Source organism: Hemitrygon akajei, chromosome 17 (assembly GCF_048418815.1).
Source record: "Hemitrygon akajei chromosome 17, sHemAka1.3, whole genome shotgun sequence".
In the NCBI taxonomy this organism is placed as follows: Eukaryota; Metazoa; Chordata; class Chondrichthyes; order Myliobatiformes; family Dasyatidae; genus Hemitrygon; species Hemitrygon akajei.
Window position 1 is genome coordinate 45,552,758 of NC_133140.1, and position 20,562 is coordinate 45,573,319.

Here is a 20,562-nt window from a genome sequence, read left to right on the forward strand (position 1 = left end):
GAATTACTTAGAATCATGGGATACAAGATGAAGCTAAGCCATTGGATTGATGTGGCAAATATCTCAGTCCACGGCTGTGCTAGGGAGGCTATGATGGCAGGACTGTTGCCATGCCATCATCCCATGCACCCATGATGGAAATCCTGTTAAAGCCTTCATGGTCAGAAATGCCCAGCTGATTTTCCAGAATGATAATATGAAATATCTCATAATAGTTGCAGTTGCCTTTTTACTTCACGGGGAGGGGGGGGGGATGCTTCTCAATTTCAAAAAAAAATTAAAGCAACATTATGCAATTAATATATCAGCCATTCATGCTTAAAATGAATTTTTAAAGTGCAAATGCATTATGAAATATTAATCAATATGCAATAACAATGTTATCTCCAATAAGCTGTTAATATTTTACAAGTGGATCTCATGGCCCTCTATTCTTTTAAAGTCCATGGAAGATCTGGCTCTTTGGATCTGACTCCAGCAAATTAATAATACAAGTGTAATGAAATGAACCCAGGCACTTGGGACTAAATTAACTTGTATGTGCTTAGGCTGCAATATGGCAGAAGAAAAAGTGATCAGCGACTTGGAAATTTGGAAAATGTCACCTTCATTACCCAACACAATTCATACTTCTATCTCAATTACTCACTTCTCTTTCTTTACAACTATTAGATAAGGTCACAATAGTTAGGAAACATGCAAATATTTGTCAAGACAAATCAATAAGGATCTAGAGCAGTGGTGTCAAACTCATTTTAGGTCACGGGCCGGATTGAGCAAAATGCAGCTTCATGCGGGCCGGATCAGTCGGACGCGTGCGAACGCAGCTTTCGTTGCCTCCGTTTTTTCAGCCTGCTCTCATGTGTCTCAGTCTCTGCTATAATTACAAAGTGTTTCACTTTACAAATTCCGTTTCTTATGAAGAAGACTGCCGAGCAAGACTGCCGAATAAACACTAAAAACCTTGAAAACCTGGTACCTGAATAAACTCAGCATTAGCCATATCATACGCCATAGGCGCTTCGATTACTGGGGCCAGCTTTAATAGTAATTAGATATTATCTCGCGGGCCAAAGATAATTCCACCGCGGGCCGGATTTGGCCCGCGGGCCTTGAGTTTGACATATATGATCTAGAGGCATCTTTTAGGGAAAGATATTTGATCTTCATTTGAAAAGAAATGATGATACTGATACAAATGCTTGCTATTAAAAACCAACAGCATAATGATCAGACCTGACGGACTGGAACATTGCATCCAAATTGGCACCTTAGCATCACACTATGAGAAGAATAAAAGCACCATTGATTATGGAAATACTAAGGGTTTTGTTGTTAAGAGATATCAGAAGGAGGAGAAACACTTTGCAATGAAACAAAGCAAAACTTGAAAAACATTTGCCAAAGTTGTGAACACAGGAGCAGGAGAAAAATCCACAGGGGAATTAGTGACGTGACTGAGAAATGGAGCTAATGAAATCTGGGCTGGAAATTTCTTTGCTTGCAAAGGTGTGCATTGATGGAGCCCCAGAGGGGTTGGGAATGCCAGTTTGCTACGAGGCACAGAGAAACATTTTTTCCATGGTTTGCAATGCATCACCTGCAGCAGATTGTGAAACCTAGGACTATAAATCAATTCTGGGAATGAAAACCATTAGTGTTGAAGGGAAACCAAATCTGAAAAGTACATAATGCTATCTCCAAAACCACACCTTCACTTAAACATGCCATTTTGCAGCAGAAATCCTTTCATTCCTGGGATCATTCTTATTAACCTCCTCTAGACCCTTTCTAATGCCAGAACATCCTTTCTTAGATACGGGGTCCAAAACTACTCCTGGGGTTATGGTTATCACATTCAGGACTTTCTAGATGGAAGGCCTTGTGATAATGCTGCTTTAATAGGGACAAAGTATACTGGCATCTAGGACAGAAAAATGACTGAAATGATGAAGGTTCAGTGTGTCCACTTCCCTGCCCTGGATCCCACGTGGAACAAGTCGGAAGAACAGGGTTATCTTCGGAACAATGCAGTAGAGCAGGAAGATTTGATTGAATCCATCACTTAAAACGGTTTAAAAAGAATAAAAAGTTATATTACCTTCACAGAAATACCTTCCAAAACAACTAGCCTCTAATTTTGGTATTTGCTGTCTACAGATTCCTAATCATAGCACTGCTGTACAGGGTAGCAACAAGCATGCTGTACTCAAACTGCCCACGTGCGTGCCCAAGAAGAGGAGTTTCATACCAAATAGTTAAGATTATGCATGTCACACCATCACAATCTGTATGTCTACATAACTAGGATGGAATAGGTTGTTCCTTAACTATAAGAATATGTACTTGTGATTGAAAAGAGCTCAGGCTTCCAGGGATGGTGGGCTTGCATTACTCAACACTGAAGAGAATATATTGCTTCTGCCATTTCCAGAGTTTAGAAGCACAGAGAGCTCATTAAGACTACATTTTTTCCTTCAAGGCTTGACAGACAAGATGCAAGGATGAAATCTTCCCAGTCCGAGGAGTCCAAAAAGAGGGACCATTACCTCAGAACAAGGAGTATACTGCTTAGCACTGAGAAGAGCACAAATCAGTAACTGATGACTCTTGGAATTTCCCTACCCTCAAGGTCAATGAACGCTTAATTGTAGAGCTCATTGTAAACAGAAATCAATGGATTTCTGTCCAGTTAGGATACCCTAACTGGACAGAGGGGGGGAATGAGTGTAGAATGCAAATGAGAGCCCTGTTAATCAAGGTGGAAGGAAAGCAATAATTAAGGAGATCTAGGAAAGCACAACTGCAACAAGACCATAACACATCGCTGTGGAAGGAGAGATATCTGTCTCTCCCTTGTTAGTGAGAGAGTGAGCCTGTGGGATGTTGAAATGTTGGAGCAAACAGTTAGTTTTTGACGGACTGTAGACCATAGTCTCTCTTTGGGGGCTTTGCTTTTGCTTGCATGGTGGGTGGTGGGAATGCTAGAATAAGTGGGGGGATGGGGGAAGGGTTGATGCTGCTTGCATGTGGAAGGGTGGTAAGGGGCTTTGGGGTTCTTGCCTATTTTTTCTGTCATTCATTCTCTGGGTTTTTTCTTCTGTTTTGAGGATGTCTGCGGAGAGCAAGAATTTCACATTGAATATTGCGTCCATTCTCTGATATTACAGGGACCTACTGAAACTGGAAAAATGCAGTTAAACACAGGAAGCAGGGCAAGAGTTAGTGTAGTCAAGTGAGCATAAACTAAACCAAAAGCTATGGAATTATTACGTGGAAAACCCTTTAAACAATATTCCCATGTATCTGCAGTACAGATAGTAAATCAATTTGAAGAAGCTGGCAATATTTCTTACCGAGCACAGGCTTGATATGTCCAGGTTCAGATTCAATATACTCTAATAGGACATGAGCTGCATCATCCCCTTTTCCTCTAGTAAGATCTAGAAGCTTTCGTGCCTGACATTGAAATATTGAACACAGCAAAAAAATGAAATGACAGGAACGGCAGAACACACAAAAATTAACAACTCACATTCGAATGAATACATTGCAGCAGAGAGGATAGCATGTAATTTAACAATACAAAAGAAAATAATTTGCTAAGAGCTCTGACAAACACGAGTGCCTGAATCTTTCAGAAGTTATTGTCTTTAGTCAGAGCACTGAACATTCACACATTGATTGTCAGTCTTCATGTACATATCTTTTTATACATTATATTGTATGTCTTTATTTTCCCTTAAATGTCTGCAAGAAAATGAATGTCAGGGTGGTATATAACAACATTTATGTACTTTGACTTTGAAACAAAAACAATCAACTACAGACAAAAAAAAATCATACAAAGAAATCCTGACTTTTTGGTATTCTTACTCAGAAGTAACCCTTTACTTGTAGAGCATAAGAAAGAGTTGATGGGAGAGGGCGAAGGAAACAGAAATGAAGGATGGATGAAAAAGATGTGCCAGAAAGACAAGGATCAAAAGCCAGCCGTGGAACTTGAGGAGGAACACAAGATTCAAGTGCTGAGGAGAAAGTCACAGATCATGCTTACTGTCAGTGAATTAGAAGTGGAGAGGGTGCAGCAGGCAGGTAGCAGAGAAGTGGCAGCAAATGCACAGATGTACAGAGTATTAAGTCACGTGGCAATTTGAAAGCATGGGTCTTAAAAGTCAATTCTACTATGGTATGAAGCAGAGGGGTAGGGACTTAAAAAAAAGTCTGGTAACAGAACACAAGGCAAGAAAGACGAGTTAAGCAAAATACCATATATCTGTCTGAAGAGGCAGCCTTGAAAGCTGATGCAATAGAATTTAGGGGTGGAAAGTTAGTTGTGGAAGCCAGGCAGAATAGCAAAATAGTAATTAGGCGCCTTTACTAGCCCATTCACCTTAAAAATAAAACTTCTGCTCAGTATCTGCGCTCTCACTCACTTTTAGAAAATCCTTTATTGAAGGAACTTGATTTATCCTCATGCTAATTAATAATTATTTTCTTAAATTCTGTATTAAAATGTGGAATTATTTGACCTTTAAACAATTTTCAGACTGTTTCTACCCAACCACCTGTAATGACTATCTGACAGTTAATACTGTAATAAAGATCATGCTGGACCAAAAAATCTCTACACCCAAAGGTGGAAGGAAAATTGAGGCAGATACGAGACTTGAAGAAACTCAGCTTTATAGAAAGTCTGTTAGACAAGTGGAGTGAAGCTAAAAGATAGGATCTTTGTTAATTATGGAGCTCTCCAAACTGCTGTGAATTTTAAATATGTGAATTTTAATTCTATATTGCACAGCTCCTCTTACTGAGTCATGGTCTGATATTGCAGTGAAATATATTATGTTTTTAAAAAATTCCTTCTCATTATAATCTACTTTCATGAACATTACTGTAGATTCTTCCAAAAATCACAAAATCAATCTCAGATGTCTTTGATCCTTCCCTTTCACTAAACTGTTGTAGGAAGTGACATAGCTCATTCTTCCAGTTCATGTACCTGCTGCGAAGGTGTGTATATTGGCAACTGAACCTCGTCGCATTCATACTTGGAAAAGTGGCCACAGTCACGCAGAAATGCTAATAGAGCTGCTGTCCGCCCATGCAACTTTCTCACTATGTCTGGTCTGTGTTGTTGAAGAGTCTGGGAAGCTAATGACACAGTTGTAGATTGATCAGTCTCTTCTGGAGGATTATAGTTCAGCAGCAGCAAATCACTCAGCTGCGAGCTACGAAACACTTTTTTCAAAACAATGACAAAAAGTTCACAGGCTCTTGTCCCTTTACAAATTATGATGTCAAGGAGTTTGCGACTGGAACTGGGCATATGTTGTGGTAACTTCACAGATTCATATTCTTCCCAGTTTAGAAGATCCCATGCTAATAAATGATCAAGGACTGTCTCAAAGTTTTCTACTGAGCTTCTTCCAAGAACAGTGATGAATTTATATCTTTGTGCCTGAAGAAGCCGATCGGCGCACATTCCACTTACCGCCCCAAAGTTAGGGCATTTTAGCATGGACAGATCACCTACTGAGGCAAAGAAAATAAACTCATTAAGTTTTACACACTGTTCCAATATCTTTAAAAGAAACTGCCATAAATGCTAATGCAGTTACTCTTTAACCATAAGAATTCACACAAAATTTGGTATTACAAATGCTGCCTTGTATCACTGAACAGGTATTTTGAAAATAGTTGTTGCAACATTTACTTTTCAGTGGCAAGTGAGTGATGAAATCCACCCCAGTAGGTGTGGGTAGGCAAGTCATCTGTTATTTTGAGCTCTTCAAATCTGACAAAAGAATGGGTAATTGTTAACATGAGCTTGACACAAAAAAGGATACAATTCTAGTAACTGATGAAAACACTCAGTTTAAGAATCAAATAAAGTTAAGTAGAAACTTTTGTCAATTACAAAGCTTTCCTTTGCTGCAGTGATTAAAATCAGTTAGTGAAGTGCTACTGGACGGAAGGTTGAGAAGCCCTTGTTAGCTGGAAGAACTTGGGCCAGAGACATTGAAAAAGGGTTCAAATTGATGGAAAACAATTTGAAAATTATATATGTGTGTTTGCATATTCATAACCAGAAAATGATGGGTAAGAATTAAGCATATAAATACAAGAATGCACCTGCAAATAAAGTCAAAAGGGAAAATTGTAAGATAGGCAAAATTGATGGCTCTTTATATGAATGCATATAGCATTCATAACAAAATAGAACATTTCACCAAAGGCAGTTTAGTGAAGGTTTTCTAGATTAATTCCTGCAAAGTTGTCATAGGAGAAAGATTGAAATTCAGAAAAATGAAAAGGTGATCTTATTGTAAGTTGAATGATTCAGTGAATGTTTCGAGGGTGGAAGCTGAGAGAATGCTTCTCTCCATGAATAACTCTACAGTAGCCACTTAAAATGGAGGTGAGAGCAATCTTTCCTCAAAGGGGTGTGAACCCTCAAAATTCTCAAACCAAGGTTTTTGTGGGGACTGAGTTATTGAGTATTATCAAAAGCCAGACCAATGTGTTTTTGGATTATGAGGAATAGTTAGCAGAGTGGAGCTAAAACCAAGTATGGACCAGCCTTGATTTTTGTTGGATTTGTGCAGTACTCTCGAGAGTTTAAATGACTCATTCCCCTTTATGTTCCCTATACTCTATGCAAGACCTAAGTTGGCTTGTGGTATTGAAAGGGGAAATATGGCAGTCAGGAGAATTAACTCTTTGTAGTCGAGGTCGATATAGACAGAGTACACTGACAATTGTTCAATTTAGACAGGGTAGGACATACCCTGATTATAAACTTGATTGATTGTAAACTTATGTTTTGTAGCTAAAATGTACTGCTATTGTACAATCATGACCAATGCTCTTATCAATAACACTTTTCCTCAAATCAATTAAACATACCACAGCCTACATCAGTTTGGCAAACTTAGGCCACTGCCGTTGCCACTACATGGGTCTAGGACCCATGACTGCCTTGATCAGCTATTCCAATGGTTGCAGTTTCAGCCAGAAAGACAAGGGAGAAACATGCCCCCAAGAACAAAACAGGAATTTAGCGATGGTTATTAATGTGTTTTTCAGCAATACCCACTTATCTGGTTGGCTGCAAGCACTATGCAATTAAAAAGCAAAGACTTTGTAGTTAATTACCTTAATTTAAGAATTAGCAATAATATACCATAAGAATCAATATAAATCAATTTGATAGGGACTTGACAGAGATGTACAAGATTATGAGAGGCATAGATAGGGTGAATAGCCAGTACCTGTTTCCCAGGCCACAAATAGCAAACACCAGAGGGCATATGTACAAAGTTAAGGGAGGGAAGTTTAGGGGAGACATCAGGGGTAATTTTTTAAAAAAAACACAGAGGGTTGTGGTTGCCTGGAATGACTTGCCAGGGATGGTGGTGGAAACTAAAACATTAGGGGTATTTAAGAGCCTCTTGGACAGGCACACTGATGAAAGAAAAATAAAGGGTTACGGGGTGGTGTGGGTTTAGTACTTTTTTAAAGGAATATATGGGTCGGCACAACATCGAGTGCTGAAGGGCCTGTACTATGCTGTAGTATTCTAGTGTCTAGTGATCCTCCTACACTAATCAAATATGCAATTTAAACTATCCTTCAGTGTAAATGTACAATTAAAGCAACTTCTTAGCTTCAAATTGATTTAGCATTTTCTTTGGGGGCTAGTGTTAATGATGATCTATTTTCCTCATTGATGCTTATATAGAGTTCCTGATAACACCTGCTAAAATATCAATAACAGGACACGATGGATATGATTGCAGTTCCTCCTCAGTGACCTCCAAAAGTAGCCAGTTTGAATTACCATGACAGTCGAGTCTCAAGTTATCAGAGCAATTACAATCGTTGAACACATCCAAATTCAACAGCGGAAAGAACTGTGATCTGTACCTGGGTTTTGCTAGAAAGTCAAACGAGATATACCCTTCTGAACAGCTCAAAATAAGGTAGTAGAGAGCCTCCTACTTAAATAGTAAAACTGAATCATGCAGATACTCCCACAGTGATAATAGACAGGGAGTATAGGGATTTTAACATCAGCAATAACAAAGGAAAGAGCTCTGTCTGTCACAAGAGGCAGGATCGTCCAGTGACTACCCATTTCAATTCAACTTCCCAATCATAGTCTGTCACGTCTGCACATGGTCTCCTCTACGGTCATGATGAGGCCAAACTCTGATTAGAGGAGCAACACCTCATATTCCAAATCAGAATCACTGCCACCAATACACGTCATGAAATCTGTTAAGTTTGCGGCAGCAGAAGAATGCAATACATGATAACAGAGAGAGAAAAGAATTAAATAAGTAGTGCAAAAAAATAGCAAATACAATAAAAAGTAGCGAGGCAGTGTTCATGGGTTTAATGTCCATTCAGAAATCAGATAGCAGCGGGGAAGAAGCTGTTCCTGAACCGTTGTGTGTGTACCCTCAGGCTTCTGTACCTCCTTCCTGATTATAGTAATGAGAAGAGGGCATATCCTAGATGGTGGGGGTCTTTACCGATGGACAGCACCTTTTTGAGGCACCGCTCCTTGAAGAAAACCTGGATACTACAGAGGTTAGTGCCCATGGTGGAGTTGATTAATTTTACAATTGCTTGCAGCTTACTTCGATCCTGTGCAGTAGCCCCCCAGCCCTTCTCAGACAGTGAAGCAGCCAGCTAGATTGCTCTCCATGGTAAATCTATAGAAATTTGAGAGAGTCTTTGGTGACATAACAAATCTCCTCAAACTCCGAATCAAATATAGCCGCTGTTTCGCCTTTGTTATAGTTGCTTCGATATGTTGGGTCCAGGTTAGGTCCTCAGAGATAATGACATCCAGGAACACGAAATTGCTCACTCTCTCCATTTCTGACCCCCTCTGTGAGGACTGGTGTGTGTTCCCTTGTCTCACCCTTTCTGAAGTCCATTATCAGTTCTTTGGTCTTACTGACACTGAGTGCAAGGTTGTTGCTGCAACATCACCCAATGAGCTGGTATATTTCACCCCTGTACGCCCTCTCATAACTATCTGAGATTCTGCTAACAATGATTGTATTGTCAGCAAATTTACAGATGGCAATTGAGCTGTGCCAAGCCATGTAGTTATGGGAGTAGACAGAGTAGAGCAGTGGCCAAGCACACATCTCTAAGGTGTGCTAGTGTTAATTGTCAGCGAGGTGGAGATGTTATTCCCAATCTGCACTGATTGTGGTCTTCCGGTTAGGAAGCTGATGGTCTGGTTGCAGAGGGAGATACAGAGACCCAGGTTCTGAAGCTTTCTGATCAGAACTGTAGGAATGATGGTGTTAAGCACTGAGCCTCTGAGGAGGGACTCCAGGTTCCTGACGATTGAGGCCAACTCCAGCTTCTCTAGCCTCATCCTTTCTCTTGCCACTCCAGAGAAACACGTTCTGTGATTTTAAAAATGCAAACACAAGGAAATCTGCAGATGCTGGAAATTCAAGCAACACACACAAAATGCTGGGGGAACACAGCAGGCCAGGCAGCATCTATAGGAAGTACAGTCGACGTTTCGGGCCGAGACCCTTCGTCAGAGCTAACTGAAAGGAAAGATAGTAAGAGATTTGGAAGTAGGAGGGGGAGGGGAAAATGCAAAATGATAGAAGACAGGAGGGGGTGGGGTGAAGTTAAGAGCTGGACAGGTGATTGGCAAAAGGGATACAGAGCTAGAGAAGGGAAAGGATCATGGGACGGAGGCCTAGGGAGAAAGAAAGGGGGAGGGGAGAACCAGAGGGAGATGGAGAACAGGCAAGGAGTGATTGAGAGAGGGGCAGAGAGAGGAAAAAAAAGGGAGAGATAAAGAAAAAAGAGGGAACAAATGAATGAATGAATGAATGAATGAATAAGGGATGGGGTAAGAAAGAGAGGAGGAGCATTAACAGAAGTTAGAGAAATCAATGTTCATGCCATCAGGTTGGAGGCTACTCAGATGGAATACAAGATGTTGTTCCTCCAACCTGAGTGTGGCTTCACCTTGACAGTAGAGGCGGCCATGGATAGACATATCAGAATGGGAATGGGACGTGGAATTAAAATGTGTGGCCACTGGGAGATCCTGCTTTCTCTGGCAGACCAAGCATAAGTGTTCAGCGAAACAGTCTCCCAGTCTGCGTCGGGTCTCACCAATATATAGAGGGCCACACCGGGAGCACCGGACGCAGTATATCACACCAGCCGACTCACAGGTGAAGTGTTGCCTCACCTGGAAGGACTGTCTGGGGCCCTGAATGGTGGTGAGGGAGGAAGTGTAAGGGCAGGTGTAGCACTTGTTCCCCTTACAAGGGTAAGTGCCAGGAGGGAGATCGGTGGGAAGGGATGGGGGGGGATGAATGGACAAGGGTGTTGCGTAGGGAGCAATCCCTGCGGAAAGCAGAAAGAATGGGGGAGGGAAAGATGCGCTTGGTAGTGGAATCCCGATGGTGGTGGCAGAAGTTACGGAGAATTATATGTTGGACCCGGAGGCTGGTGGGGTGGTAGGTGAGGACAAGGGGAACCCTATCCCGAGTGGGGTGGCGGGAGGATGGGGTGAGAGCAGATGTGCATGAAATGGGAGAGATGCATTTGAGAGCAGAGTTGATAGTGGAGGAAGGGAAGCCCATTTCTTTAAAAAAGGAAGACACCTCCTTCATCCTGAAATGAAAAGCCTCATCCTGAGAGCAGATGCGGTGGAGATAGAGGAATTGTGAGAAGGGGATGGCATTTTTGTAAGAGACGGGGGGGGGGGGGGGGAAGAGGAATAATCCAGGTAGCTGTGAGAGTCAGTAGGCTTATAGTAGATATCAGTAGAGAAGCCGTCTCCAGAGATGGAGACAGAAAGATCAAGAAAGGGGAGGGAGGTGTCAGAAATGGACCAGGTAAATTTGAGGGCAGGGTGAAAGTTGGAGGCAAAGTTAATGAAGTCAACGAGCTCAGCATGCATGCAGGAGGCAGCGCCATTGCAGTCGTTGATGTAGCAAAGGAAAAGTGGGGGACTGATACCTGTATAGGCTTAGAACATGGACTGTTTCACCAAGCCAACAAAAAGGCAGGCATAGCTGCAACCCATATGAGTGCCCATGGCTACACCTTTGGTTTGGAGGAAGTGGGAGGAGGCAAAGGAGAAATTATTGAGAGTAAGGACTAATTCCGCTAGACGGAGGCGAGTGGTGGTAGAGGGGAACTGGTTAGGTCAGGAATCCAAAAAGAAGCAGAGAGCTTTGAGACATTCCTGGTGGGGGATGGAGGTATATAGGGACTGGATATCCATGGTGAAAATAAGGTGGGGGGGGGGCAGGTAACTTAATATCATTGAAAAAATTCAAAGTGTGAGAAGTGTCACTAACATAGGTGGGAAGGGATTGAACAAGGGGGGAATAAATACCAGTCTCAATTAGGAGTGTCTCACCAAGTGCTGCAATGTCGACATTGTACTTCTGAAGCACATGTCCTACAAGTGTAATTCACCTCTCTGGTCTGTTGCTGGTCTTGTGGTCCATGAGGGTCCGGAAGTTCCAGGTTCCAACACAGAGTTTGCTTGGCTTTCTGGTGGTTCTTCTCTCTTTTGTGGTTTTTGAGGTACAGTAGTTCGAGCGCAAACCAGATGTCCAGTTAGCTGTGGTATGCTGACAAGATAAGTGAGGTAAGCATTCTTAAGGTCACCTCTTCCAGACCCTTTCCTGTGAGGGGGAAGCAATGCAGTCCTTGAAGAGGGCTGCCCCATTGCCAAGGTGCCCTTACCTCATGAGAAGAGAGTGACCATCCTGTCTTGGCTTTGAGTGTAGGTCTGTGACTGGTGGCTCCTAGCCTGCCACCATCAGCACTCGCCCATCGCCCCAGGTCTTGAGTCGCTTGTGGAGACTGGCGTCACCAAATCCTGTGCAGGAGATGTACGAAGACCACGAGTTGCCCGAGCTTCACGATCCCCCTCTCTGTCCAGATGCTGACGTCAAAAGAGATGGCAGGCCTAATGTTTTGATGACAGCTGAACTGCAGGAGCTGCCAGCACGATGTTTAATCAACATCAGGCTGCCTTAGGGAATCTGACTCCAGATTTCTTCCTCAGGGTTTACTCCCGAAGCCTTTTCCATGAGTGAGTGTAGCCACAAGGCAGTGGAGGTTTAAAATCAGTTTTCCTTCTTCTAGGTGTGCTGCCTTCCCAGGCTAATGAGCCCCACCTGCCCAAACATCTACGTTCACTAAGATTAATGAATTATGTTCTTTAATAGGTTCACTGATGTATAACCAGGAAGCTGGGAGCTTTGACAAATGTGTGACAAGTGATGAGACAGGAATTTCCAGAGCCCTTGGCTAATCACAAACTTCAGTAATTTCATCATGTGGATAGTTACTCAAACAAGTGAAGCAACTTCCACACTCACAAAACTTTCCAAAATGATTCTCAGGAGTGCAATTAATGAAATGAAAGTTGGCACTGAGTAATGTTCAGGAGATAATAGGGCAGAAGGCCATAGGCTTCACCGGAGCAACACACTTTAAGGAGTATAATAAAGAAAGAAAAGGAGATTTTGGGACGGAATTGCACAGCTCAGACCTTTAGTGGTGGCTGTATATGGTGGAGCAAGTTAACTCAGGTATATGAAGGTGAGGAAATTAATATGCCCACTGATAACCAAAGGACTGCAGGTAGTGGAAATCTGAAATATACACAGAAAATGGTGACAACAGCAGGCCAGGTAGCATCTGTGGAAAGAGAAAGATAGTTGCCTTTTCAGGATAAAGGCCCTTAGAAGCAGGTCCAAAGACCCCTTTCTTAATGCTATTGGTCCAGGGCATTAAAAAAAGGGTGTGAGCCCCTGCTTTACAATGATGAAAGAGGGAGAGAAGGAGCATTTGATGATGCAATCTTGATGAAAGATGGAATGTGTGAAGGATGTTTCAATGAATGAGGAGGCAGGTGGGGCACAAGTTGTGAACCACGGGGACTCTACTCTTGCATTGTCTGGGAGTAGAACAGGTGAAAATGGGGGATCAACCACAGCAGAAGGAAATTGATGGTTAAGGGAAAAGGATGGGCTCTATGAGGACCCAGGTGGAAAGATGGAATTTGAATGATCTGATGGTGAAGGAGGAACTGTGAACTGGGAAATTTAAAGGGGTAGAGTAATAGGTGGCAAAGGAGGAGAGAAAATAAAAGGCAAATGGAACCAGGGAGGGCAAAGATGGAGACAGTTGGGATGGTGATTAAAACCTACAAGTATTGAAATCAGCCAGTAAAAATATTTTCAACTTCTATGAGTGCAGGAAACAATATCAATATAATATTGCCTATCCCTACAATTTAAGACTGACTAACTTGCTCTTCCACTTTCCCACTGTTAGTGCAGGGGTTTTGACTTGAAAAATTAACTACTTCTCTTCCCACAAACACTTCCTGATCAGCTGAGTGAATCAAGGAATGTGTCCAGAATGGGGCTAGGAGGGTCAGATTTCAGTCCCCACCCTCCAGTCCCGCATCCATTAAAGACACACAAACACAGCACACAATTACCTAATAACACAAAGAATGAAAATGCAGCCCCCACCCTCCGATAAAAAACTGCACGCTTATAGTCTTTCATTGCATTCAGAAGTGTATTGCTATATCAGAAGATTATAATAGGGCACGAGAAAATTACAGATTCAGTGATGATAAAGACTGAGCGATTAGAAAAGAAAGTTAAACATTGTCAACAAGGAACCAGTGTGGGTCAGCAAGTAGAGGTCATAGGTTAGTTATTGCACGAGACTTCAGAATAGGAAGTTTACAGCAAGAAAAACGATGGCAGCTGCTCGGAACTTCTTTTTAAACATTATGCCTGCAGCATGTCACCGATGTACCATTCTTCAGTAAAAGATAAATGTGGGAACTTACCTTAATGCGACATACGCACTTTTAGGTGTTGTCCTTAAACGGCAGGCTCAAACTTCCCCATTCTGACGGTTAGTTTCGACAACCCCAGTCTCATTAATCTGGCGGCAACGCCCCGCAGCGGAAGCTTGAATGTTTAGCGGAGGAATCGACGGGCTGGGTACAAGTAGGCTGTCGCCAGCTCTCGTACAGCGCGCGTTCTCCTCTCACAGCCGCTGGACATGGCTTTATCCTGGCACACCACCAAGCACTTAGGTCATTGGGGAATTTATCTGTCTGTGTCAGACTTGCGGATAGGGTGGCCATTTCCAAATTTCCAAAAAGGATATATACATTGCGTTTCAAAAAAAATTTAAACCGTATTGCAAAAACAACAAATGCAAACAGATGATCACTTCCATTTATTTTATTAAACAAGAATTCTAACATGATACTTTTTTTTTGCCTATATAAATCAGTGATTTTCTGCCAGAGCCCTTTTTCCTATTCAAGATTCATTCGGCCCTTCGAGCCTGCACCGACATTCAGTATGATCATGGCTGATCATCCAACTCAAAACCCTGTACCTGCTTTCTCTCCATACCCCCTGATCACTTTAGCCACAAGGGCCATATCTAACTTCCTCTTAAATATAGCCAATGAACCAGCCTCAACTGTCTCCTGTGGCAGAGAATTCCACATATTCACCACTCTCTGTGTGAAGAAGTTTTTCCTCATCTCGGTCCTAAAAGGCTTCCCCTTTATCCTTAAACTCGTTCTGGACTTCCCCAACATTGGAAACAATCTTCCTGCATCTAGCCTGTCCAATCCTTTTAGAATTTTATATGTTTCAATAAGATCCCCCCTCATCATTCTGAACATCACATTAATGCATTCATACAGTATAAGTAAAGAACTGAAAGAAATGTCTATCCATGGCCTCCTCTATTGTCAAAATGAATCCAAACTCAGGTTGGAGGAACAACACCTTATATACCGGCTGGGTAGCCTCCAACCTGACGACATGAACATTGACTTCTCTAACTTCCATTAATGCCCCTCCTCCCCTTCTTACCCCATCCCTGACATATTTAGTTGTTTGCTTGTTCTCCATCTCCCTCTGGTGCTCCCCCTCCTTTCTTTCTCCTGAGGCCTCCCGTCCCATGATCCTTTCCCTTCTCCAGCTCTGTATCACTTTCGCCAATCACCTTTCCAGCTCTTAGCTTCACCCCACCCCCTCTGGTCTTCTCCTATCATTTTGCATTTCCCCCTCCCCCCACTACTTTCAAATCTCTTACTATCTTTCCTTTCAGTTAGTCCTGACGAAGGGTCTCGGCCCGAAACGTCGACAGCGCTTCTCCCTATAGATGCTGCCTGGCCTGCTGTGTTCCACCAGCAGTTTGTGTGTGTTGTTTGAATTTCCAGCATCTGCAGATTTCCTCGTGTTTGAACTGAAAGAAATGAATGTTCATTTTTACTCCCTCTGAAGCAGATATGCCAACCAAATTAACTTCACAAACTAAAGGAAGTAGCCTACTTAGGCCTTCCATGGACTGCCAGGTATGGATGTCTATTTTTGGTATTTTTGCCCTTTCCTTGCCAGCTCCGGGAGTTTTCTGTTGGCCAGGAGTTTTTTTGTACATGGCTGGGCACTCTTCTGAGAAGTTGTTACATATTTGGAGCTCTGCTTTGACTGAGTCCACTTGCAGATGGTTTCTCTCGTTTCTCCAAGCTGAGGTCGTCATTGAAAAAACTCGTTCTGTGTGAGCATTGCTGCATGGAATAGAGAGGATATAAGCACTCACCTTCTTCAGGTTTGTAAAAGAGACCTCAGATTTGCTGAACAGCTTGAGATAACATTCTTCACTATGGCTATCTACCATCTCAGGAGTATTGATAATTGCCTCCACAGTCCCAAACTCTTCATATAATTATATCAATATCTTAAAGGTTACAGGCCTTGACTGCATCACAGAATTCTCCAAAAGGTATGGCACTTGTTCGGCTCAATTTTGACACTTTGTTATGAAAGCTGTTTTCAGAGAAGTCATACCTGTCACTTAAGTACTTTATGACTCTTTCATGGAAAACAATGAAGTCTGCTTCACGTTTCTTAGACACATCAGGAGTAGGCTGGCTAAGCTTGGTGTTCACTGCAAAGCCAAAAGAACAGTCCTTTATAATAGACAATAGACAGTAGGTGCAGGAGTAGGCCATTCAGCCCTTCTAGCCAGCACCGCCATTCACTGTGGCTGATCATACACAATCGGTACCCCGTTCCTGCCCTCTCCCCATATCCCTTGACCCCGCTGTCTATAAGAGCTCTATCTAACTCTCTCTTGAATGCATCCAGAGACTTGGCCTCCACTGCCTTCTGGGGCAGAGCATTCCACATATCCACCACTCTCTGGGTGAAAAAGTTTTTCCGCATCTCTGTTCTAAATGGCCTAGCCCTTATTCTTAAACTGTGGCCTCTAGTTCTGGACTCACCCATCAGCGGGAACATGCTTCCTGCCTCCAGCGTGTCCAATCCCTTAATAATCTTATATGTTCAATCAGATCCCCTCTCATCCTTCTAAATTCCAGTGTATACAAGCCCAGTCGTTCCAATCTTTTAACATATGACAGTCCCACCATTCCGGGAATTAACCTTGTGAACCCACACTGCACTCCCTCAATAGCAAGAATGTCCTTCCTCAAATTTGGAGACCAAAACTGCACACAATACTCCAGGTGGGGTCTCACCAGGGCCCTGTACAGCTGCAGAAGGACCTCTTTACTCCTATACTCAATTCCCCTTGTTATAAAAGCCAGCATGCCGTTAGCTTTCTTCACTGCCTGCTGTACCTGCATGCTTGCTTTCATTGACTGATGTACTTCCCCTTTTCCTAACTTGACTCCATTTAGATAGTAATCTGCCTTCCTGTTCTTGCCACCAAAGTAGATAACCTCACATTTATCCACATTAAACTGCATCTGCCATACATTTGCCCACTCACCCAACCTGTCCATCCGTCCAACCTGTCCCTTCATCTAAATCATTAATGTATATTGTAAACAGCTGCAGTCCCAGCACCGAACCTTGCGGTACCCCACTGATCACAGCCTGCCATTCCGAAAGGGACCCGTTAATCACTACTCTTTGTTTCCTGTCAGTCAGCCAATTTTCAATCCATGTCAGTACTCTGCCCCCAATACCATGTGCCCTAATTTTGCCCACTAATCTCCTATGTGGGACTTTATCAAAAGCTTTCTGGAAGTCCAGGTACACTACATCCACTGGCTCTCCCTTGTCCATTTTCATAGTTACATCTTTACATAGTTACTCTTCTCTCAAGTTTGCTTTAGCTTAAATACTGAAATTATGCTGAATGACTTGGCTTCTAGTGCTCCAATAATGTCTGAGAACAATTTAAAAGTGTGACTAAGGACAAATAAATAGATCTCTGACGATTCACAGTCATTTCCTTCATCTCCAAAGCACTTCCACGGTAACTTGGGGCACTCCTCCTCACCTAGACTCTGAAAATAACTTTTTAGGACTTCCCAGCACTTAAGTATTTGGTCAATAGATGGCAAAAGAGAGAGCCATCTCGTCACAACATGCTGTAACAGATTACAATTATCAACATCCACGAATACTGTGCTGTTCTTTTAGCTGAGATGCTGAAACGGTTGTACACTTTGAGCACAATATTTTCAACATCAATTTCCAGTTTTCCTGTAGCAAATCTTGTTGCATTGTACAAAATCTGGGCCAGACAATTTGCAGCAATAATGTTCTTTTGAGCCATTTTCAGTTTTTGATAAATGCTGTTGTGTTTTCCGTAGTTTACACTTGCATCGTCAGCAGTGTATGCAGACAGTTTATTCAGATCCAGACCTGACAACTCTAGTTTAACCAGCAGCTGATTTGTTATGTCCTCAGATGATTCATTGTTATCGCTGTAAAAGTCAAGTAACATATGTTGCACTCCCTTCTCAAAATGAAAGTATCTCAGAAGTATTGGGAACACTTTGTTGCACTTTTGTTTGAAGCATCTGTTGCTACTGAAAAGGGCAAGCCATGTTCTTTGATATAACTCCATGTGCTTTTGTACAGAATACGGTGCTAGAATATTTTCACACAGAGTTAGTTTTCCTACATGTTACACCTTTCACTATCAATGAGTCACTGTATATTTCTTTGTCAACTTTTACTCCACTATCAACACTTCTGTATGACTGATGATGCTTCACAGCATGATACACTTTACACAGTTCTGCGGCCAAGATTTTGTCATCTTGAGTTGATCGAGCTGGGGAGAAAAATGATAACAATGATGACGTACCAGCAGTACGAGTGTTAACTTTATGTTTATCTGTGGTAGCGTGTCGTTCAACTGCACTTTTTCCCCAAGTTACTGCCAATCTCCACATCACAACAGCATAGTGTACAAAAAACATGAAAGTCACCTTCTCTGCTTTTAGCAATAAATCCAAATTCTTTGGCCCATTCATGGTTAAATATAGTCTTTCTTTTTGGCATTTCTTTAGGTGCTTGTAACAAGAACAAAAAAGTCAACCACTCTCCACAGCGGTGGCGGCCTTGGGCAGACTGACCTTCTCGGACACACGGACGTGTCTCGTACACTGCGTCATCAGCAGTGTTGACAACGACAACTACATATAACAAAAATACGTTAATGGTTGTTATAGCTTTCAGTTCCCACTGTTTTAAGTATATATCTGAGGTAATTTATATAAGATTTTTAGTCAGACCCTAAAAAGAAAGACAAATTAACGTCTGGCTCGAGCTGGCACCAGACGGAGGACAGAGTGTTCAAAAGCTGGACTGTCTGTCCCAAAGCCGGACATCTGGCCTCCCTACTTGTGGGGCTGTGCGCCTCTCCACAGGGGAGTATTGGCTAGATACCTTTGGCTCAATCAGCAACTGTGCAGAGATAAGACTTCCCTACATATCTGGGGGAAAGCACCGTGCCCAAAACTACTGCCGATGCTGACTGACTTCCCGTGCTCCAGAATTTCCTGTTTTTTTTATTTCAAAGCCCAGCATATGCAGTGTTTTGATTTTTATTTGTGTTCATTTATGCCAGTTAGCAGCAGAAGGTATTTGAAAACAGGAACATATATGTTTAATTCCATTCATGTCAACTTCTGCTCTGCCCTTAAATTCACTTGGGAGCTCGTCAACTTAATCAACTTCGTCTCCAACTTCCACCCTGCCCTTAACTTCACTTGATCTTCCTCCGCTACATGACAACTGCATTGGTCTGCATCATACATCCAGGCTGAGCTTGTCAATTTCACCAACTTTGCCTCCAAATTCCACCCTGCCCTTAAATTCACCTGGGAGCTTGTCAATTTCACCAACTCTGCCTACACCAGTCTTCATCTCTGGAGACAAACTGTCAACCAACATCTTTTATACATTTACTGACTCCCACCGTTACCTCGATTTTACCTTACCCACCCTACCTTCTAAAAAACACTATTCCCTTTTCTCAGTTCCTTCGTCTCCACCGCATCTGTTCCCAGGGTGTAGCTTTCCTATCCAGAACATCAGAGTTTTCCACCCTTTTCAAATAATGGGGTTTCCCTTCCTCCACCACTGAAGCTGCCTTCACCCACATCTCCTCCATTTCTCAAACATCCACGCTCACCCCATCTTCCTGCTGCCTTAACAGTGATAGAGTTCCTCTTGTGCTTGCCTACCGCCCGATGAGCCACCGCATTCCACTCATATTTCTCTGCAACTTCCTTCATCTCCAAAGGGGTCCTACCTTCCTCCCTCCCCCAATTCACTTTCCGCAGGGATCGCTCTCTCCATGATTCCCTTGTCCATTCATCCCTACCAACACTTATCAACACTTACCAACACAATCCCTCCCAGCACTTATCACTGCAAGTGGCCAAAGTGCTACACCTGCCCATTCACCTGCTCCCTCACCTTTGTTCAGGGCCCAAAACAGTCCTTCCTACAGATTTTAGCAAGGCATTTGATAAGGTACCCCATGCAAGGCTTATTGAGAAAGTAAGGACACATGGAATCCAAGGGGACATTACTTTGTGGATCCAGAACTGGCTTGCCCACAGAAGGCAAAAAGTGGTTGTAGACGGGTCATATTCTACATGGAGGCCGGTGACCAATGGTGTATCTCAGGGATCTTTTCTGGGACCCCCTACTGTTTGTGATTTTTATAAATGACCTGGATGAGGAAGTGGAGGGATGGGTTAGTAAATTTGCTGATGACACAAAGGTTGGAGTGTTGTGGATAGTGTGGAGGGCTGTCAGAGGTTACAACGAGACATTGACAGGATGCAAAACTGGGCTGAGAAGTGGCAGATAGAGTTCAACCCAGATAAGTATGAGGTATTTCACTTTGGTAGGTCAAATATAATGGCAGAATATAGCATTAATGGTAAGACTCTTGGCAGTGTGGAGGATCAGAGGGATCTTGGGGTCCGAGTCCATAGGACACTCAAAGCTGCTACGCAGGTTGACTCTGTGGTTAAGAAGGCATACGGTGCATTGGCCTTCATCAATTGTGGGATTGATTTTAAGAGCTGTGAAGTAATGTTGCAGCTATATAGGACCCTAGTCGGACCTCACTTGGAGTACTGTGTTCAATTCTGGTCATCTCACTTCATGAAAGGACATGGAAACCATAGAAAGGGTGCAGAGGAGA

At 42.7% G+C, this 20,562-nt stretch overlaps 1 protein-coding gene across 3 annotated transcripts in view; it reads right to left on the reverse strand.

Annotated features, from left to right (window-relative positions):
- The window catches only part of nod2 (nucleotide-binding oligomerization domain containing 2), a 55,191-nt gene extending 41,179 nt beyond the window's left edge, over window positions 1–14,012 (reverse strand). Inside the window, exons 1-3 of one of the 3 annotated variants that reach the window (XM_073070032.1) lie at window positions 13,898–14,012; window positions 5,006–5,538; window positions 3,357–3,459 (exon numbers count right to left, since the gene is read on the reverse strand). In XM_073070032.1, coding sequence (XP_072926133.1) covers window positions 3,357–3,459; window positions 5,006–5,524 — 622 coding nt within the window. In that variant the 5' untranslated portion in view covers window positions 5,525–5,538; window positions 13,898–14,012. Of the gene's footprint in view, window positions 1–3,356; window positions 3,460–5,005; window positions 5,539–13,897 lie in introns of those variants that run through there. The other 2 variants (XM_073070034.1, XM_073070035.1) reach the window with 2 other exon arrangements.
- Between the last annotated feature and the right edge of the window lie 6,550 nt (window positions 14,013–20,562).